The 23,488-nt window shown below is 36.9% G+C and overlaps 1 protein-coding gene and 1 non-coding gene across 9 annotated transcripts in view; both read right to left on the reverse strand.

Annotated features, from left to right (window-relative positions):
- The window catches only part of FAM169A (family with sequence similarity 169 member A), a 97,097-nt gene that overhangs the window by 17,797 nt on the left and 55,812 nt on the right, over positions 1 to 23,488 (reverse strand). For 7 of the 8 annotated variants that reach the window (XM_043592029.1, XM_043592038.1, XM_043592025.1 and 4 more), the window contains 3 exons: positions 12,478 to 12,657; positions 755 to 883; positions 94 to 206 (listed from right to left, as the gene is read on the reverse strand). In XM_043592029.1, coding sequence (XP_043447964.1) covers positions 94 to 206; positions 755 to 883; positions 12,478 to 12,657 — 422 coding nt within the window. The remainder of the gene's footprint in view (positions 1 to 93; positions 207 to 754; positions 884 to 12,477; positions 12,658 to 23,488) is intronic. The other variant, XM_043592017.1, reaches the window with a different exon arrangement.
- On the reverse strand, positions 15,113 to 15,219 carry LOC122496282. Its single transcript, XR_006300751.1, has one exon. It is a non-coding gene; the product is annotated as a U6 spliceosomal RNA (small nuclear RNA).

The raw sequence follows: 23,488 nt of genomic DNA on the forward strand, positions 1-23,488 counted from the left end.
TGAACTGTAACATTTACAAAATCAAATATTAGCTGCATCTAGTTTAAAGAAACAGAAAAATCATTTCCTACAATAAACATACAGTGTACCTACAGTTAGCTGCATCTCACTAGACTGATTGTCTTCAGTTTCTGCTTCATATTCTGGAACAGATGCAAGACCATATTCTCCAGACATGGGTCTTTTGGCTTCATTTTGAGAAACTGCTGTGTATAGAAGAATTTTAAAAATTGTAACCCAATCAGTATTTGGTTTTAACTGTAGCACTGTTTGTACTGATTTTCACAAAAGCCCTGAAAAGCATCCTGAACAGAGGGTGTTGAAAATCTAGGTGTGGAACATCTCCTTCATCAGTAACTTACAATGAAACCTTGAAATCACAAAAAGTATTACTTACCTGTATTTAGTGACTATGAGGAAAGTGACTATGAGGAAAGTGACTATTAGGAGGACTATGAGATTGGGAATTACCCTTTGATCCCTTGATGCCTATTCCATGCTGATATCTGGGTTTACTTCTTACCTACCAATACCTGCCAGAATGTTAGATTCTTATCGGCTATTATTCTAGGTCCTCTTATTATTAGTAACCCAAATGTTAATACATAACAAAAATTCAAACTTTAGAAAAGAGGGTCTGTTACTAGAGAGGTCGCATTACAATATACCATAACTCTGGACTGTAAGACACAACCATCAATAGGCACTTTTTTAAGCTGGACACGTGTTCAAACTGAAAACCTGTCATTCTTACCAGTAATTTTAAGCGTTTCTCTCTGTAATGCTCTGGTGACTGGTATTCGCTGGTACCAGTGTCCAACACCTTCAACTTCCCAGAGGAGTTCATGATCTCCTGGATACTTTTCAAAGTACTGCTTGCAAGCTGAAAAATACATTTAGAATTTTCTAGAAATCCCTGATATCAATTGTTTTGGAAAACAGAAAGAAGGGAAAGCTGCTACACTCACTTAAAAATGCTAAGGCAACTCAAGAAAATCACACAGCAGTCTCATTTACGAAAACTTTAACATGATCAAAAAATAAAAATCCTGATAATAGATACGTTTCTAAAAAAAAAAAAGATGCGTTTCTAGTAAGAAGTTGCTACAGCCAAGGTCAAAGAGGTTTTTGCCTGCTTTCTCCAATAGTATTTTGATGGCTTCCTGTCTTACATTTAGGTCTTTCATTCATTTTGAGTTTATTTTTGTGTATGCTGTGAGAGAGTGGTTCAAGTTCATTCTTCTGTATGTCGCTGTCCAGTTTTCCCAACTGGGAAAGTTGCTAAAGAAACTCTTGCCAAAGAAACTCTTTTTTCCCATTGGATATTCCTTCCTGCTTCATCAAAGATTAGTTGGTCATAGGTTTGTGAGTCCATTTCTGGGTTCTCGATTCTGTTCCATTGATCTGTGTGCCTGTTTTTGTGGCAGTACCATACTGTCTTGATGACGGCAGCTTTGTAATACATCTTGAAGTCCAGAATTATGATGCCTCCAGCTTTGGTTTTGGCTGTTTGAGTCTTTTCTGGTTTTAGAATGGTTTGTTCTAGCTCTGTGAAGAATGCTGGCGTTATTTTGATAGGAATTGCATTGAATGTGTAGATTGCTTTGGGTAGTATAGACACTTTAACAATATTTGTTCTTCCAAATCCATGAGTATGGAATGTTTTTCCATTTCTTTGGGTCTTCTATTTCTTTCATGACCTTTCTATAGTTTTCAGCATAAAGATCTTGTACCTCTTTGGTTAGGTTCATTCCTAGGTATCTCATGGTTTTTCGTGCAATTGTAACTGGGATGGATTCCTTGATTTCTCTTTCTGCTGCTTTCATTATTGGTGTATAGAAATGCAACCAATTTCTGTACATTGATTTCATATCCTGCAACTTTGCTGAATTCATGTATCAGTTCTAGCAGTCTTTTGATGGGGTCTTTCATGTTCTCCATATAGAGTATGATGTCATCTAGAAGAGTGAAAGTTTTGACTTCTTCCTTGCTGATCTGGATGCCTTTTATTTCTTTTTGTTTTCTGATTGCTAAGGCTAGGATTTCCAACACTAGGCTGAAAAACAATGGTGAGAGTGGACATCCCTGTCGTGTTCCTGGCCTTAGAGGGAAAGTTCTCAATTTTTCCCTATTGAGGATATTAGCTGTGGGTCTTTTGTCTATGGCCTTTATGATCTCGAGGTATGTTCCTTCTGTCCCTACTTTGATGGCTTTTATCAAAAAAGGATGCTATAATTTGTCAAATGCTTTTTCTGAATCTATGGAGAGGATCATCTGGTACTTATCAGTTTTTTTCGTTAATGTGATACATCACATTGGTTGATGTGCAGATATTGAACCAGCCCTGCAGCCCAAGAATAAATTCCACTGGATTGTGGTGAATCATTCTTTTAATGTATTGTTGAATTTGATTTGCTAGTATCTTGTTCAGAATTTTTGCATGCATTTTCATCAGGGAAATTGGTCTGTAATTCTCCTTTTTAGTGGGGTCTTTGGTTTTGGAATTAAGAGAATGCTGGCCTCATAGAATGAGTTTGGAAGTTTTCCTTTCCATTTCTATTTTTTGGAACAGCTTCAAAACAATAGGTATTAACTCTTCTTTGAATTTTTGGTAGAACTCCCTTGGGAAGCCATCCAGCTCTGGACTCTGGCTTGTTGGGAGAGTTTTGATTAATGATTCCACTTCTTTACTACTTATGGGTCTGTTAAAATTTTCTACTTCCTCCTGTTTCAGTTTTGGTAGTTTGTAAGTTTCTAGGAATTTGTTCGTTTCTTCCAGACTGCCCGAATTGTTGGCATATAATTGCTTATAATATTCTCTTATTATTGTATTTATTTCTGCAGTGTTGGTTGTGATCTCTCCTCTTTCATTCGTCCACAGAAACTTCTTACTAGACATGTCTCCAGAAATAAGGGAAACAAAAGCAAAAATGAACTATTGGGACCGCATCAAGATAAAAAGCTTCTGCACAGCCAAGGAAACAATCAACAGAAATAAAAGGCAGCCTATGGAATGGGAGAAGATATCTGCAAATGGCTTATCAGAATACAAGGCTAGTATCCAAAATCTATAACGAACTTATCAAACTCCACACCCCAAAAAAACAAATAATCCAGTGAAGAAATGGGCAAAAGACATCAACAGACACTTCTCCAAAGAAGACATCCAGATGACTAGGAGACACAGGAAAAAATGCTCAACATCATCAGAGAAATACATATCAAAACCACAATGAGCTACCATGTCACATCTGTTAAATGGCTAATATTAACAACTCAGGAAACAAGAGATGTTTGGCGAGGATGTGGCAGAAGGGGAATCCTTTTGCACTGCTGGTGGGAATGCAAAGTGGGGCAGCCACTCTGGAAAACAGCATGGGGGTTCTTCAAAAAATTAAAAATAAAACTACCCTATGACCCAGCAAGTGCACTACTAGGTATTTAGCCAAGGATACAGAAATGCTGATTCAAAGGGGCACATAAACCTTTCAAATGCACCCCAATGTTTACAGCAGCACTATCAACAATAGCCAAATGACGGAAAGAGCCCAAATGCCCACTGACTGGTGAACGGATAAAGGTGTGTACACACACACACACACACACACACACTGGAATACTACTCAGCAATGAAAAGAATGAAATCTTGCCATTTACAACAACGTAGACGGAACCAGAGTTTATTATGCTAAGCAAAATAAGTCAGATAAAGATATATATCACATGGTATCACTCATATGTGGAATTTAAGAGACAAAACAGATGAACATGGGGAAGGGAAGCAAAAATAAGATAAAAACAGAGAGGGAGAGACAAACGATAAGAGACTCTCAAATACAGAGAACTGAGGACTGGTGCAGGGGTGCTGGGAGGGGGTAATGGGCCAAATGGGGGATGGGCATTAAGGAGGGCACTCGTTGGGATGACCCCTGGGTATTATATGTAACGGATGAATCACTAAATTCTACTCCTGAAACCATTGTTACACCATATGTTAACTAGGATTTAAATACAATTTAAAAATAAAAATAAAACAGTAGAAATAGAAAAAATGAGAAAACAATGCCTCACACCCCCCCCCCCCCAAAATAAGATGCACATCACTTAAGGAGAAAATTACTAAATGTTACTGGAGGGCATAAAATTAAAACAAAAGGATTATTAAACTCAACAGTGTAAAACCACCAATTATTCAGTAAATTCTATGCAATTTAAAACAAATTCCCAACAAGTTTATTTTTTAGGAAAACTTTTCAAGAACTCAATCCCAAATTCAAAATGAAAGAACAAAGGGTTTAGAAAGGATATGGAAGAAAAGGAGGGGGAAAAAATTAAAATATTAGGGGGAAACACCCACCAGGAAAAAACCACACATACTTTAAAAACTTGGCAAATGATAGAGAAGGTATTACATCTCAGGGGGGAACAGATAAACTATCAAAATAGTAATGCTAGAACAAAAATCCATACAGAAGAAAATAAAGTCAGATCTTGACCTCGTATCGACACCATTCATATCATTAAATTCTAGATGGATTCTTAAACCTATTAAGAAAAGCAAAATGTTTAAAAGAAGACCTAGGGGCGCCTGGGTGGCGCAGTTGGTTTAGCGTCCGACTTCAGCCAGGTCACGATCTCGCGGTCCGTGAGTTCGAGCCCTGCATCAGGCTCTGGGCTGATGGCTCGGAGCCTGGACCCTGTTTCTGATTCTGTGTCTCCCTCTCTCTCTGCCCCTCCCCCGTTCATGCTCTGTCTCTCTCTGTCCCAAAAATAAATAAAAAACGTTGAAAAAAAAAAAAAAAAAAGAAGACCTAACAGGAGGGCCCCTGCTGGCTCAGTCAGAAGAGCATGTGACTCTTGATCTTGGGGTCACCAGTATGAGTCCTACGCTGGGTGCAGAGATTAAATAAAACTTTTAAAAAATACAAAAGAAAAACAAATACAAAAGAAAACATAAGAGAATACCTCTGGGACATTACAGTGCTAAACAATTTCTCATGAAAGATTAAAAAAAATCACAATCGATAATGAAATATTATGATAAAGTTTAAAACTTTTATCAGCAACAATGCAACAGAACTTTCTACAATAATGGAAACGTCTTGGGGGAGCCTGGGTGGCTCAGCTGGTTGAGTGTTTGACTGGGGCTCAGATCATGATCTCGCGGTTTGTGAGCTCGAGCCCTGCATCCATCGAGCTCTGTACTGACAGCTCAAAGGCTGGAGCCTGCTTTGGATTCTTTGTCTCCCTCTCTCTCTGCCCCTCCCCGACTTGTACTCTGTCTCTCTCAAAAATAAATAAAAATAAATAAACATTAAAAAATGTTTTTAAAAAGTAATAATGGAAACGTCTTATGACATCACAGTGAATACAGTAGCCACTACTAGTCCCATGAGGCTACTGAGGAACTGAATGTATAATCCCATTTAACTTTAACTAAATTGAAACTATATTTAATTTATATTAGTGACTGCTTTACTGGACATCATAGTTTTATATTAAAAACATACCATAAAGACAAAGATTAGGAGATCTTCAGAATAAAACAAAGGGTTAGTATTCTAAGCATATTTTAAATAAATCCTAAAATCGAATTAGAAAGATAAAATGATCCCAGAGAGAAATTGGTAGAGGCTATGAAAAGGTTATTCACACATAATGCAAACTGAAAGATCACTTAACAAAAGAAGGTAAACCTCACTAGCTGCCAAGGAAATGCAAGATGAAACAGTAAGACACCATTTTCACACCCATCAAATAATAACAAGCATCCAAAGAATAAGGAAAATGGAAACTCCCACACTCTGCTGGTGTGAGAACAATTTTGCAATAGTTAGTAAAGTTGGAAAGATGTGTTTTATGCTCCAATTCTACTTCTGGGTATGCACCCTAAAGACTCACACATACGCCCAAGAAGTCATTTATAATATTCACTACAGGACTGTTTTTAAACAGGGGTGGGAGGTACAACCTAAGTGCCCATCACTAAGGGATACATGAATAAAATAGTATGTATACAGTAAAATACTATGCAGCAACTACAACAAACTACAGCTACATGGATCAACATTGATAAATGTATAAAAAAGATCAGTAAAAAAGCAAGTGAGTATAGGTGCAAAATGGTATCATTTATATGAAGTTTAAAAACATACTGGAGCACCTGGGTGGCTTAGTCAGTTAAGCGTCCGATTTCGGTTCAGGTCATTATATCACAGTTCGTGAGTTTGAGCCCCACTTTGGGCTCTGTGCTGACAGCTCGGAGCCTGGAGCCTGGAGCCTGCTTCGGATTCTGTGTCTCCCTCTCTCTCTGCCCCTCGCCCGCTTGTACTCTGTCTCTGTCTCTCTCTCTCTCTCTCTCTCTCTCTCTCAAAAATAAACTCAAAAAAAAAAAAACGATTAAACAAAATGATACAGCCTCTGTGAGAAACAATTTGGCAAATCCTCAAAAAGTTAAACACAGAATTACCATAAAACCCAACAATTCCACTCTCAGCTACATACCCAAAGAATAGAAAGCAGGGACTCAAACACATATCTATCTGTACACCAATGTGTATGGACAGCATTATTCATAGCAGCCAAAAGGTAAAACAATCCAAGTGTCATCAAAAGACGAATGGATGAATAAATGAAATGTGACATATTCACACAATAAAAATATACTCCGCCATATAAAAGGAATGAAATTTTGATATATGCTACAAGGATGGCCCTTAAACACTACGCTAAGGGAAATAACACAGACACAGAACATATACCGTATGATTCCACTTCTATGCAGTAACTAGAATAGGCAAATTCAGACAGAGAGTGTGACTCATGCACTGAATTGTATATACACAAATAGTTCAAATGACAAATATTATGTTATATATATTTTAGCCCCAAAAAACTTAAAATTTTTTTAAATAAAAAAGCAAGGGGCTCCTAGGTGGCTCAGTTGGTTATGCATTGAAATTCAGCTCAGGTCAGGATCCCACAGTTCGTGAGTTCAAGCCTTGCTTCGGATGAGCCCTGCTTCTCTCTCTCTCTCCCCCTTCTCTGCCCCTTGTGGGATTCCCTCTCCTTCCCTCCCTCTCTACCCCTCACTCCCTTGAGCGCGCTGTCTCTCAAAAATAAAAAAATAAATAGGGGCACCTGGGTGGCTCATTCGGTTAAGGGTCTGACTTCAGCTCAGGTCATGATCTCACGGTTTTTGAGTTTCAGCCCGTGTCAGGCTCTGTGCTGACAGCTCAGAGCCTGGAGCCTGCTTAGGATTCTGAGTCTTCCTCTGTCTCTCTCTCTGCTGCTCCTCCCATCTTGCTCACTCTCACAGGCTCTCTCTCCCTCAAAAATAAATAACACATTAAAAAAAAAAAGAATTTCAGCTGCATATATTTTTTAAATAAATAAAATAAAATAAAATAAAATAGCAAACTAAATGATGCCTTATGGTGTTTATGGTCACAGATCTAAGTATGAAACTTAGAACAGGAAGGATATACACCAACTTCAGGAACACTATTATCACTGGGTTTTGAGAAAAGGAGAAGGGGGAATGGGATTACGGAGGGGTCCAAAGAGACCATCAACTGTATCTACAAGATTTTATTTAGTTCTCCCTACAAGTTAATAAAAACAACAAGGCAAAACCTTAACAACTGTTAATCTGGATAATGGATACATTGACACTAGGATACTACTGTCTCATTTTTTTTTCCTGTATATTTCAAAATGTTTCTCACATTTTCTGGTTTCAGTTTCTTCTATACCTATGAGAAAGAAGAGGCCAGAGAAAACAAGCACAAGAGGCCACAGTGATCATCTGTCTGAATTTAAATGACTAAAATAGTAGAGAATGCCTTACACAGTAAGTATGAGGTCCAAAAGGAGTACTTTACAAAGGGTGACTAGACTTGAAGGTCCCAGTTCAGATTTGTCTGGCCAGAGTCAGAAAGAGAACTCTCACACTAATGTCATTCAGCTAAATAATACAGAAGGTATGTGCCCACAACAAAGAACATCTATCAACTAAGCAGCATTAGCTATTCCTTAACAAGTTTTGAAGACTTCTTCCTCTTACTGACATTCTATATGCAGCACTAATTCATTCAGCCTTGCAATAACATTCTTTTAAAGCATAAGCTTTATAATATGGACCCTACAATTCTCCACAGATATTCCCCAATGCTAAAAGTCTCCCAACTATTTTAACCTTCTTTGCCTCACAGAATCTTTTCACAGCCATTTATTCAGCACATTCATTCCATGCAAAGAACTAGACCGAGTGGTGTTACAAAAAGCGGTGTTACAAAAGTGGCCTTACATACATACAATTTATGCACAACGAACTCAGCACCTAAACTGTTGTTAAAATAAAAACTCAGAAGAAATAGAAGATAAGGTACTTAGAAGGTACTTAAGAAGTATAAGAACACTACATGTAAAGCATCACAAGACTTAGAGGAGGAAAGATATATTTTTGTGGGGCAGCGATCAGGCAAGGCTTTCAGCCTGGGCCCTAACAAAGAGGCAGATTCCAGAAAACTCAGGATAATTAACTCTAGAGTTATTACGAATTTACTGATGTGGATGGGTACAAAATTAATACAAATCATATCTTTCATATTTGTAACGACTAGTGAGAAGAAATAATGTAAGAAAACACAACATCTATAATAGCAACAAAAAAGATAAAATTCCTAAACATATACATTTTTTTCCTATGTTAGTTCTAAGAACTGTATGGAGAATATATACATGCTAACTGGTTTGAACAAAATCCTACAGTTGTACATATTACACAATAATAATATGTTGGATAGAAGAAAAACAACAGTCAATTCTCCATAAGCTAACATGTAAAGGTTTTGTTTTGTTTTGACATTTTTAAAAATTCTAATTCCAGGGCAGTGAACATACAGTGTTAAATCAGTTTCAGGCGTACGACAGTTGAATGTATAGATTCACTTGGGCTGCTTATCCATAGTTTGGCTATTGTAAATAATGCTGCAATAAACACAGGGGTGCTTATATTGCTTCCAATTAGTGTTTTAATAGCCTCTGGGTAAATACCCAGTAGTGTGATTACTAGATCATAAGGTAGTTCTATTTTTAATTTTTTTAATAACTCCATTCTGTTTCCACAGTTTGCATCAGTTTGCATTCCCACCAACAGTGCAAGAGAGTTCCCCTGTCTTCACATCCTTGCCAAAATTGGTTGTTTCTGGATTTTAGCCACTCTGACAGGTATGAGGTGGTACCTCACTGTGGTTTTGATTTGCATTTCCTTAATGATGACTGATGTTGATCATCTTTTTATGTGTCTGTTGTCCATCTGGACATCTTCTTTGGAGAAATGTCGGTTCATGTCTTCTGCCCACTGTAAATTGGATCGTTTTTTCCGTGTTGAGTTATATCAGTTCTTTATATATTTTATATACTACAACCCTTCACCAAATATGTCATTTGGAAATATCTTCTCCCATTCTGCAGGCTGTCTTTTCATTCTCCTGTGTTATTTCCTTTGCGGTGCTGTGCAGCAACTTTTCATTTTGATGTAGCCCCAGAAGTTTATTTTTGCTTTTGTTTCCCCTGCCTCAGGAGACCTATCTTGAAGGATGTTGTTAAGATTGATGTCTGAGAAATTATTGCCTGTGTCCTTGTCTGGGATATTTATGGTTTCAGTTCTCACATTTAGGTCCTTGATCCATTTTGGGAGTATGGTGTATAAAGGGTCCAGTTCCATTCTTTTGCATGATGCTGTCCAGTTTTCCTAACACCACTTGTTGAAGAGAGGTTTTTCCCCACTGCACATTCTTGCCTCCTTTGTCAAAGATTAACTGACCATATAATTACGTGTTTATTTCTGGGCTTTCCATTCTGTTCTATTTGATCTACAGGCCTGTTTTTGTGCCAGTACCATGCTGTATTGGTTACTACAGCTTTATAGTACATTTTGATATCTGGGACTGTGATACCTCCAGCTTTACTTTTCCTTTTTAAGGTTACTGTGACTATGGGACGACTTTCATGGTTCCATACAAATTTTACAATTGCCTGTTTTAGTCATGTGAAAAATGCTATTGGTATTTTGATAAGGATTGCATTTAAATCTGTAGATTGCTTTAGGTAGTATGGGCCTTTTAACAATATTTCTTCTTCCTGTCCATGAGCATGGAATGTCTTTCCATTTCTTTGTGTTGTCTTCAATTTCTTTCATCAGTGTTTTATAGTTTTCAGAGTGCAGATATTTCACCTCTTTGGTTAGGTTTATTCCTAGGTATTTTATTATTTTTGGTGCCATTGTAAATGGGATTATTTTCTTAATTTCTCTTTCTGCGGCTTCCTTATTAGTGTATAGAATTGCAACAGACTTCTGCAAACTGATTTTGTATCCTGCAACTTTACTGAATTCATTTATTAGTTCTAATAGTTTTGGTGTTTGTTTGTTTTTTTGTTTTTTGTTTTTTTTTAAGATTTTACTTTTAAGTAATCTCTACACCCGTCATGAGGCCCAAACTTACAACCCCTGAGATCAAAAGTCGCAGGCTCCATTGACTGAGCAGGCAGGCACCCCTATCAAATCTAACAGTTTTTTGGGGGGTCTTTAGGGGCTAATCTGTAAATATAAAAGTAATCCCAATAACATCCCAACAGAATTTTGTTTTTCATCTAGTAAATCGATTCTCAAGTCCACACAGGGAAACAAATAAGCAAGGTCAGACATATTAAATGGGGGAGACTAGTCTTTTTAGATGCTCAAAAGCTAAAATAAATACAACAGTGAGGTAATGGAACTTAAAAGATAACAGAAATGAATAAGCAAATAAGAAATCTACACAAATATATACACACACAAAAATTTAACGTATGCTATACATGAAAACTTAGTGAACTTTTTGTTAAAGGGACAGGTAATAAATATTTTAAGCTTACAGGCAATATAGGCACTGTCATATTGTCAATATGGGCACTAACCAATTCTGATGTTTTAGTGCAAAAGAAGCCGAAGACATTATGTAAATGAAGGAACATGGCTGTGTTCCAATAAAACTTTATTTCTAAAGACAATTAGCAGGTCAATGGACCATTGTCTCCTAACCTGATACAGACATAAATGCCAAACACTGCAAAAAAAAAAATAAATAAATTATTCAATAAATGAGACTAGAGCAACCACATACCTGTCACGTAAAATAAAGTTGGATCTATACCTCACACGGTACCCAGGATAAATTCCAAATGAATAAAAGATACAGGAGACTTTATTTAATCCATGTCTTTAGGAATGGGTACATGCTATAGTATTGTGTAAATCAGCTCCTCATAGTTAGCTAATCATCTACTCTAGCTTGCCCATCCATACTTGGCACTCATTACCTATATGCAGAATGAAAATTATCTTTCTAAAGCTTACAATGTCAAACACTATAATATTTCCTATATCATTAAAAATATTCATGGAAACAAGTGAAGATCATCAAAAATATTGGACACGGAGCATCATCAAGGAACTACTAATTACATTGAAAGAGAAAACCAAATGGAAATCCAAGTTCTTCAAATTTAATAAGCATGCTATAAGATAGACAGGAAGACCAAGAAATAGAAAATGGAAATGCCACTTAGTCTAAAATTTTCTATTTTCAATGTACTCCTTTATTTTCACATTTCAAAGAGTCTTATTCACAAAATTATACAAATGACATCGACAAAATATTATTAGGCAATTTCTGCCTAAAGTGAAGGATAACTAAAGCTCCCTAAGACTTTTTGCAAAAATAGACATGCACCTATAATTCATTTGGTATTCAATTTATCATAATCAAGGCATTATTCATAACGACAAAAAAGTGGAAACAACCCAAAAGCCAATCAATGGATGATGGATAAACAAAATGTGGCATATCCATAAAATGGACTATTATTCATCCATAAAAACAAATTAACCACTGACTCATGCTACGCCATGGATGAACCTTAAAAAATTTTAAGCACAATAAAAGAAGCCAGACACAAAGGGCTTATAATATAATCATATCCCATGATTACATTTGTATGAAATGTCCAGAATAGGTAAATCCATAGAGAACGAAAATGGATTAGTGGTTGCTAGGGATGAAGGAATGGAGGAATAAAGAGTGACCACTAACTGGTCCAGGGGTTTTTTTTTTTTTGGAATAATGAGAATGTTCTGGAATTATATAGTGGTTATGGTTGTACAGCTATGACTATAATAAAAGCCACTGAATTGTACATTTTAAGAGGATGAATTTTATGGTATGTGAATTATATTTCAACTTTTTAAAAAAGCTCCCACACTTCCAAAAAGCCATTACATGAAATAAGGACATATTTGTAAAATGAAGCCCTACCGAGCCAAAGAATCCAAATTTATTTAATACTTACTCATATATGCACAATTACAATATTCTGCAGAAACAACTCAGAAGTGACAATGAGACAAGTTTCACATTTTTTAACTTAATTTACCTGTGTACATTAGAGAGGAGAGTGGATACCGCAAGCCAAGTGCATCTTCTGTAAAGGAATCAACAAAGTCCTCCAGCATTTGAAGCCCAAAATCTTTGCCTCGATACTTCTTTCTTACAAACATTGTATCAAGTACTGGCAGTTGGTAGCTTTGGGTAAGAAATGAGGCACATACACTTCCTGTAGTCATAAAACAGAAACCCAACAATTTTTCACATTAAAAGGCCAAATATGTACATACATTTAAAGAACATGAGTCAACAGTCTTTCTAGAACTGGTTAGTTTTTTACTACATCAAGAAGAATGTTAAATAAATGGATCAATTTCATAATATAAAATCCTTTCCAGCTGCTATTACACATCAAAAAGTATATATGTGATAATGAGAAGAGCTATGTATTTTGTTTGCCAACAGTATCACCTAACACAAGTAACTGTTCTTTCTCATTTTATGAGCTATGTACTAGAATATGCATCTCTGTAGACTTGCACAACTTTAAAACTTATCAATTGGGGCGCCTGGGTGGCTCAGTCGGTTAAGCGGCCGACTTCGGCTCGGGTCATGATCTCACGGTTTGTGAGTTCGAGCCCCGCGTTGGGCTCTGTGCTGACAGCTCGGAGCCTGGAGCCTGCTTCGGATTCTGTGTCTCCCTCTCTCTGGCCCTTCCCCGTTCATGCTCTGTCTCTCTCTCTCTCTCTCTCTCAAAAATAAATAAACATTCAAAAAAATTACAAAAAAGAAACTCATCAATTACTACATTTTAGAACTGAAAGAGTATCTGATGGCTGCATATAGGTTATAATACACAAAGTATCTCATTCCAGCTATGATCCCTGAACATCCATCTTACCCTTTTTCTCTAGTGAGTACAGTCTCATTTTTGTCTACTTCATGATGGCAAAGAAGCAAATTAGTTCTCCAGATTTTTAAAGACTATAGATTAGGACTAAATGGAAACATTGGTCTTAGAAATGGCTATGTTAGCAATCTTTTTGCTGGGAGTCTATTTTTAAAAATACCCTGTACGTTTAAGGTTAAACAGGATAAATAATTTATAGTAACTAAATATGCCTCTTATTACACAGGTATACTGGTTTGTCTTTTAAGAACCCTGATTTGTGTTCTGACCCTCTAATTAGATGTGTTAGCACCTTAACACATTTTAAGACAGTACATAAGTTTTGGGCATCATGGTAGGGTATCCCACACTTATCTCTATTAATTTTAGAATTAGTTCATATTTATCAGTCAATATTCTACTTTTTGTGCCATAAATAAAATAACTTACTGTTCTCAGATTATTCATATTATTTGAGATAAATTCCAATAATGAAGTTCAAGGAGGAAACGAAATTTCAGGTAACAAACAACATACAAATTGACTTTCACCAATCATATCATTTGATGAACTGGTCAATATAACAAGATTTTTTATTAGTTGAACCAAATAATTTGAATTACTTATGATTAAATTGGAGAATTTCAGTAACAGTCTCCAAGACTATCAACTAATTTAAGTTTACAATAGGAAATTCACATTACTTGGATCTTAACTGCCAACATATGGTTAGGGTGTATCTATGGGTTAAAAGGTCTTAAATAATGACTATAGTTAACAATACTGTGTACTTGAAATTTGCTAAGAAGAAATTACATGTTATCACTATACAAAAAAAGAGAAAATGGTAACTATGTGCAGCAATATATGTTAATTAGCTTCATTTTGGTGACTCACAATGTATACATATATCATCAAGTCGTACACCTTAAGTATGTACCACTTTTTTTTTTTTAATATATGAAATTTATTGTCAAATTGGTTTTCATACAACACCCAGTGCTCATCCCAAAAGGTGCCCTCCTCAATACCCATCACCCACCCTCCCCTCCCTCCCTCCCACCCCCCATCAACCCTCAGTTTGTTCTCAGTTTTTAACAGTCTCTTATGCTTTGGCTCTCTCCCACTCTAACCTTTTTTTTTTTTTTTTCCTTCCCCTCCCCCATGGGTTTCTGTTAAGTTTCTCAGGATCCACATAAGAGTGAAAACATATGGTATCTGTCTTTCTCTGTATGGCTTATTTCACTTAGCATCACACTCTCCAGTTCCATCCACGTTGCTACAAAAGGCCATATTTCATTTTTTCTCATTGCCACGTAATATTCCATTGTGTATATAAACCACAATTTCTTTATCCATTCATCAGTTGATGGACATTTAGGCTCTTTCCATAATTTGGCTATTGTTGAGAGTGCTGCTATAAACATTGGGGTACAAGTGCCCCTATGCATCAGTACTCCTATATCCCTTGGATAAATTCCTAGCAGTGCTATTGCTGGGTCATAGGGTAGGTCTATTTTTAATTTTCTGAGGACCTCCACACTGCTTTCCAGAGCGGCTGCATGAATTTGCATTCCCACCAACAGTGCAAGAGAGTTCCCGTTTCTCCACATCCTCTCCAGCATCTAGTCTCCTGATTTGTTCATTTTGGCCACTCTGACTGGTGTGAGGTGATATCTGAGTGTGGTTTTGATTTGTATTTCCCTGATAAGGAGCGACGCTGAACATCTTTTCATGTGCCTGTTGGCCATCCGGATGTCTTCTTTAGAGAAGTGTCTATTCATGTTTTCTGCCCAAAAATATGGAACGCTTCACGAATTTGCATGTCATCCTTGCGCAGGGGCCATGCTAATCTTCTCTGTATCGTTCCAATCTTAGTATATGTGCTGCAGAAGCGAGCACTAGTATGTACCACTTTTAATTGTCAATTTTACTCACAAAGCTGAAATATACAAATTGCTTGTAAAAGTCTAACAGGTAGTCTCAGCAACAAGCTATTTTGACCGTAATCAACTTATATATAATACCTTGAAATTAGAGTTTTTTATAATATAACTGCTAATAGTGATTCTGAAATCAAAAGAGACATTACTTCATAAGCACTAGTAGTTCAAAGGACAAAGAAAAAATGAGAAGTAAAAGCACTGTCTGGTTCTAATTCTCAATATGGAGCCTGAGGATTTACGGCCATTCACTATTGTACAAGTTTCAGGTTCCTTACAGAAAAATCGTAATTTCATGACAGAAATTTTCCACAAATTGATTTTTTTTGTTTCAGACAAACATTTCTTCGAGTAGAGAAGAGGTAAATTCCAGCATCTTCAAGTGTTAAAGTTTATGGAATTAGTGTCCATAAAGTTTAAAATTCTTCTATTTATTTACCACATAGATGCTCCTTGCAAAAAAAACAAAAAAACAAAAAAACAAAAAAACATGCAGATTCTCTTCCTTTACTTAAATATTTATACAGTTGACCCTTGAACAACTTGGGAGTCAGGGGCACTGACCCCTGAGCAGCTGAAAATCCACCTGCCACTAATAGCCTACTATTGACTGGAAGCCTTACTAATACCAAATAGTCCACTCACATCCATTTTGTATGTTATATGTATTACATACTATATTTTTCCAATACAGGAAGCTAGAGAAAAGAAAATGTTATTAAGAAAGTCACAAGAAAGAGAAAATACATTTACAGTACTGTACTGTATTTATTGAAAAAAATGCATATATAGTGGAGTCATACGGTTCAAACCTATGTCGTTCAAGGGTCAACTGTACTTTGTATACAGGTTCTACTGGATTATCTAGTAAAGCAAAACCACAACCTGCTAACTTAGATGAAAGATGAAGTTTCATTAAATTTACTAACTGAAATTGAATTAAATTTAGCATTGCACATGGTAGACTGAATACTTATAATCCTCAAAGTTCCAACTTGACCACCTTCTTCCATATATTGTCTGGGAAATCTCACCTACTCCCAAGGCTTCTACCATCTATCCAAATGATGATGATCACTCATCTTTAATTTATTTAATACATGAGACTTTCCCAACATTAAGAATGGAAGTGCTCACATAAATGTAAATATGACAAAAATCATATGATTAGTTCAATAAACAGGAAAAAGAAAAACATCTGACAAAACCCAACACCTTTCATGATAAAAATACTCAATCTCCTAAACCTCATAAACCTCATAAAGGGACTATGAAAAACCCACAGCTAACATCACACTTAATGATGAAAGACTGGACGGTTTCTCCTAAGATCAGGAATAAAACAAAACTTCATTCTCACTGCTTCTATTCAACACTGTACTAGAGTTCTAATTAAGCAAGAAAAGCAAACAAAAGACAGCTAGCCTGAAAAGAAAGAAGTAGAGCTACATTTTCAGATGACACGATTTTGTATATAGAAAATCTTAAGGAATCCACAAAAAAATTATTAAAACTGATAAAATGCACATCAGCAAGGATGCAGGACACAAGGTCAATATACACTCAATTATATTTCTATATACCAGCAATGAACAATTTGAAAATGAAATTAAATAAAACAATTTACCACAGCATTAACAAATAATAAAATTCTTACAAATAAACTTAACAAAAAAACTGCAAAGCTTAATATGCTTACTGAAAATTGCAAACATTGTTAAAAGAAATTAAAGAACATCTAAATAAATGAAAAGACATCCATGTTCTTGGATCAGAGGACTTATAATTATTAAATGTCAATATATTCCCCAAATTGACCTAAAAATTGACAATTCTCAGCTACATTTTTTTGCAGAAATTGTCATGGTCTGGGGCACCTGGAGGGTTCAGTCGGTTAAGCATGGATTCCTGATTTCAGCTCAGGTCATGATCTCACAAACAGAGCACAGAGTAGCACAGAGCCTGCTGGGGAATCTCTCCCTTTCTCTCTCTGCCCCTCCCCACTTGCTCATGCTGTTTCTCTAAATAAATAAATAGATAAACAAACAAACTAACTAACTAACTTTAAAAAAAAAAAAAAAGAAAAGAAACTGACAAGGTGATCCTAAATTCATATGAATTGCAAAGGACCTCAAAAAGCAAAAACAATCTTAATGAAAAACAAAGTTGGAGGATTCACACTTGCCATTTTCAATCTTATAAAGCTGCAGTAATCAAGACAGTATGGTACTGGCACATGAACAGATACAGAGATCAGTGGAATAGAACTGAGGACCCAGAAACAAGACTTCATATTTATAGTCAAATCATTTTTGACAGGGGCTCCAGCACAACTCTATGGAAAAAGAATAGCCTTTCCAATGAATAGTCCTGGGATGACAAGATATTCACCTATGCAAAAAAAAAAAAAAAAAACAAACCATGATGGATTCCTTTCCTCACAACTTATAAGCAAATTAAATGCAAAAGGATTATCAACCTAAATATAAGAGCTAAAACTATAAAGATAGCAATATATCTTTATCACCTTGGATTACACAAAGCTTTCTTAGATAAATACCAAAAGCAAAAGTGACGAAGAAAAAGAAGATAAATTGTATTTCATCAATATTTAAAAATTCTGTGCTTGAGGGGCGCCTGGATGGCACAGTCGGTTAAGCGTCCGACTTCAGCCAGGTCACGATCTCGCAGTCCGTGAGTTCGAGCCCCACGTCAGGCTCTGGGCTGATGGCTCGGGAGCCTGGAGCCTGTTTCTGATTCTGTGTCTCCCTCTCTCTCTGCCCCTCCCCCGTTCATGCTCTGTCTCTCTCTGTCCCAAAAAATCAATAAACGTTGAAAAAAAAAAATTTTTTTTAATAAAATTTAAAAAATTCTGTGCTTGAAAGGACACCATCAAGAAAGTGAAAGACAACCCCAAAATAGGAAAAAATATTTCTGTATTATAGATCCCAGAAAAGATTTGTATATCAAATTGATAAAGAATGCTTATTAACTCAATAATAAAAAGACAAACAAAATTGTATTTTAAAATGGGCTAAGGACTGGAGCACGCCTTGGTAGCTCAGTCAGTTAAGTATGTGACATCGGCTCAGGTCATGATCTTGCAGTTCGTGGGTTTGAGCCCTGCATCGGGCTCTGTGCTGACAGCTCAGAGCCTGGAGCCTGCTTTGGATTCTGTGTCTCCCTCTCTCTCTGCCCCTCCCCTGGCTCATGTTCTCCCTCCTCCCTCCCTCCCCCTCTATCTCTCCCTCTCTCAAAAATAAATAAACATTAAAAAAAATCTTTTCAAATAGGCTAAGGATTTAAATACACACTTCTCCAAAGAAGACATACAAATGGCTGACAGGTATATGAAAAAACATTCAATGTCACTCATCACGGGGGATACTCACATCAAAACAATAAAGAAGTATCACTTCACACCTGTCAGAATGACTATTACCAAAACAAAACAAAACAAAAAGACATCAAGTGTTGGTGATGGAAAACTGGAACCCTTGTACACTGTTGATCATAATACAAAATGGTGCAGCCGCAATGGAAACAATATAGAAGTTCTTCAGAAAATCAAAAATATAACTACCATATCATCCAGCAATGGCACTTCTGGGTATTTATCTAAAATAATTGAAATCAGGATCTCAAAGAGATATCAGTAATCCCATGTTCATTTCAGCACTATTCAAAATAGCCAAGATGGTATGACAACCTAAATGTCCACTAGTGATGGGTGAGTCAATAAAGAAAATGCGATATACACATATAATGGAATAATATTCAGCCTTTTAAATAATAAATCTCGGGGGCGCCTGGGTGGCTCAGTCGGTTGAGCGTCCGACTTCAGCTCAGGTCACGATCTCGCGGTCCGCGAGTTCGAGCCCCGCGTCGGGCTCTGGGCTGATGGCTCAGAGCCTGGAGCTTGCTTCCGATTCTGTGTCTCCCTCTCTCTCTGCCCCTCCCCCGTTCATGCTGTGTCTCTCTCTGTCTCAAAAATAAATAAACGTTAAAAAATAATAAATCTCGTAGAGCACCTGGGTGGCTCAGTCAGTTAAGCATCTGACTTCAGCTCAGGTCATGATCTTGCTGTTCCTGAGTTAGAGCCCCACATCAGGATCCTCTATTCCACTTCAGATCCTCTGTTTCCTTCTCTGTTTACCCCTCCCCTGATGGTGTGCGCACGCACACACACGCTCTCTCACTCTCTCTCTCTCTCAAAAATAAATAATGTAAAAAAATAAAAAATAAATCTTGTGATATATGACAACATGAATGAACCTTGAGGACATCATGCTAAATGAAATAAGCCAGCCACAAAAGTAAAAATACCATGTGACTCCAACCATAAGAGGTATCTAAAAGAGTCAAACTCTTAAAGCAGAAAACAGTAGTCACCAAGGCAGAAGAGATGAAATGGCGAGTTGACAATCAATGGGTTGAAAGCTTCGTTAATATAAGATCAGTAAATTCTATGGATCCTCTGTATAACATTATTCCTATAGTTAATGATATATCCTACACTTAAAAATTTGTTAAGAGTAAATCTTGTGTTCTTAAGCCAATAAAGTAAGGATTTAAAAAAGCTTTTGCAAGATAAATAATGCACATAGAAAGTAGATTAGTGGTTTCCAGGGACTGTTGGGTAAAGAAAATGAGTGACTGCTAATGGTCACAGGCATTCTTTCTGAAGTGATGAAAATGTTTTGGAATTAGACAGTGGTGATGGTTGCACAACTTTGTGAATACATAAAAATCACTTTAAAAAGAGTAAATTCCTTGGAGAGCTCAGTCGGTTGAGCATCTCACTTGGTCTTAGATCATGATCCTGTGGTTTCTGAGTTCAAGCTCCACATCAGGCTCACTGCTGTTGGCGCAAAGCCTGCTTAGGATCCTCTGTCCCCCTCTCTCTGCCCCTCTTCCCCCTCGAACTCCCCCAAAAATAAATATCTAAAAAAGTTTAAAGAGTGAATTTCATGATATGTGAATCTCTAAATTAACTCATGTGAAAGAAACCTGACTAAAACAAAAATGTACATAATGTAATGATTCCATTTTATGAAATTCCAGAAAAAGCAAGCTAATCTATACTAATAGATAGTTTGCTTGGGGATTCATAGTGGGCAGAGGGATGGTTACCAAGAAACGCAAACAAACTTTTGGGGATAATGGATATGGTTAGTATTTTGATTGTGGTTAATAGTTTCACAGCTTGTATACATATATCAAAACACAATAAATTATCAATTTTAAATACTAGCAATTTTTGCATGTCAGTTATACCACAATAAAGCTGAAGGGGGAAAAAACACACACACACACACACACAAAAAAAAAAAAAAAAAAAAGACAACCCAATCTACAAATGGTTGCGTAAAGGATCTAAAAAGACATTTTTCCAGAGAAGACATATATACATGAAATGGCCAATAAACACATGAAAAGACACTCAAAATTCTTAGCCATTAAGGAAATACAATTCAGAATGATAATGCCATGCCACTTCATACTTATTAAACTAACTAAAATAAGAAAGATAAATAAAAATAAGTATTGGTGAGGATGTGGAGAAATGTGGTATATTGTTGGTGGGAATGTAAAATGGTACAATTCCTTTAGAAAACCATTTGGCAGCTCCTCAAAAGGCTAACCTTAGAGTTACCATATGATCCTGCAATTCCGCTCCTAGGTATATACCCAAGAGAAATAAAAACACATCCACACAAAAACCTACACACAAATCTTCACAACAGCATTATTTATAATAACCAAAAAGTGGCAACAACTCAAAAGTCCATCAAATGATGAAAGACGATATTGGTACATCCATACAAGGCACAGTATTTGTCCCTAAAAAGGAATGAAGTGGTGATAACATTAACACACTGCGACATGGACGAAACTTGAATAGTACTCTAAGCCAAAGAAGTCAGACACAAAAAACTACTGTGTCTGATTGTATTATTGTAGGACTCCATTTATATGTCCAAAATAGACAAATTTAGAGAGACAGAAATCTAGAGACAGACTAGTGGGTGCCTAAGGCCAGACGCTGAGGGAGTTTAAAGTGACTGCCAATGAGTACAAGGTTTCCTTTTGGAGATGACCCAAGTGATCTAAATTTGGTTAGGGTGATACTTGTACAATTTGGTGAACCTACTGAAAAAGACACTGAACTGCATAATTTACATAGGTGAATTGTATGAAATGTGAATACTACCTCAATAAAGCTATTAAAATTTAAATAAAACAGAATAATAATTTATACCTGTGATTCCAATAAATGATTTTTAATCAGATTTTTCATGGAAACTCCCCAAAGCTGATCCCTTACCAACTTTTCAGTAAACCTCATCACCACCCACCCAGCTCCTCATAGCAAAAAGTCTCTAATTCATCCTTAACTCATTTCCTTCATAGCCCATGTACAATCCATCAGAAATCCTGCAGCAGTAACTTCATAATTTATCTCAAATATGATGACTTCTACCCCATCTCCCTTGTCCAAGCCACCATCAGCTCTCACCAGGGCCTCTGTGCAACAGCCTCTTAACGAACTAAACTCAACCCCGGCATCTCCTCTCCTGGTTTTTCATACAATAGAGTTAATTATTTATTTTAAACAAAACTCAGATCGCATTACACCCATGTTCAAAACCCTTCAATGGACTCTCATTACCAGAAGAAATTCAAACTCTTTCCTTGGCCTACAAGACCATTTAGCATATGGACCTGCCTCTCTCTATCCCCATATCACTCACTCCCTCTACTATAGCGACTGGCCTTCTTGCTCTATCTGAAGCACCCTAAACTTGCTTCTGCCTCAGGACTTCTACGTTTCAGTTCTTTGCCTGAAAACCTCTTCACCTGAAACATCACATATCTAATCATCCCTTACTTCCTTCAGAGATGCGTATGTGGACCTTTCTATTTAAAACAGTACCTCCCACACACACTCCGTTCTTTTGTCTACTTTAGTTTTCTTCACAGCATTGTCCACTTGTCTCTGTTCATTGCTAACTCCTCTAAAATCTAAGTTTCACAAGGAGAATTTATACAATTTTTACTATCTCTCAGTATCTCCTTCTTGCTCTTTCTCCTATTCACCTTCTTCCCCTTTCCTTCCTCCCCTATCTATATAACACTTAGAAATAATTTTTAAAAGATGAGTAACATTTGACAATATCATTCAGGGTCTATGCGTCAAATTCAAGAACAGATATTCTCCCCCAACTGAGTGGCTTTCTGTTCTCATGGAATCACCATTTCTTCTTTGTCCACCAGGAATATGTCCTCCCTCACCTTCATAAAAACTGGTTTAATGTCTCATGAAGGCATCAGTGTGTGACTGTCTCCAGAGAATGCATGCATAAAGTGAATTCTTTTTCTTTTATTAAAAAATGTTTTTAATGTTTATTTCTGCAAGAGAGAGACAGACAGAGCACAAGCAGGGGAGGGGCAGAGAGAGAGGGAGACACAGAATCCGAAGCAGGCACCAGGCTCTGACTGTCAGCACAGAGCCCAACGCAGGGCTCGAACTCGTGAACTAGGAGATCGTGACCTGAGCTGAAGTTGGACGCGCAACCAAATGAGCCACCCAGGCGCCCCTGAAGTGAATTCTAAACCAACAATGTGATTATATCTACATGAGAGATCTTGTCATACACCACTAGTCAAGTATCCTTATCACAGTCTCATCACAGCATAAATGCTCTATAAATCAGTTTTAGTAACGTTAGCTGTTTTAACAAACCAATATGGAAAGCTTAACATAAGACTCATTTTTGCTTAAGTAACAGTCCCACATAGGTGTTAATGCAGAGTGGTTGGGTTTCTGATGCACAACCATCCAAGAAATGTTTCAGTCACCTATTGCTGCCCGACAAACCATCCCAAAATGCACTGGCTTAAAACAAAAACTTGCTTCATTTATCACAACTCTCACATGGTATCAGATGGGGCAATGAAACAGCTCAAAGTCCAAATGGCTTCACTCCCACAAGATACAGTGTATTAGCTTCTGAACTACAAGTGCAGCTGGGCTTACCAGCTGGGAGCCTCAGTTCTCCTCAGCGCAGCTGTTTGGACTTCCTCACCACATGGCAGTCTCAAAGCAGTCATATTTCTGACATAGTGACTTAGCTTCTAACAGTACAAACTTCCAGGCTTTAAGGTTTAGCACAGCGTCACTTGTGCTGCCTTCTACTGGTAAACCATGTCACGAGGCCAGCTCA

This window comes from Prionailurus bengalensis, chromosome A1, assembly GCF_016509475.1.
Source record: "Prionailurus bengalensis isolate Pbe53 chromosome A1, Fcat_Pben_1.1_paternal_pri, whole genome shotgun sequence".
Lineage (NCBI taxonomy): Eukaryota > Metazoa > Chordata > Mammalia > Carnivora > Felidae > Prionailurus > Prionailurus bengalensis.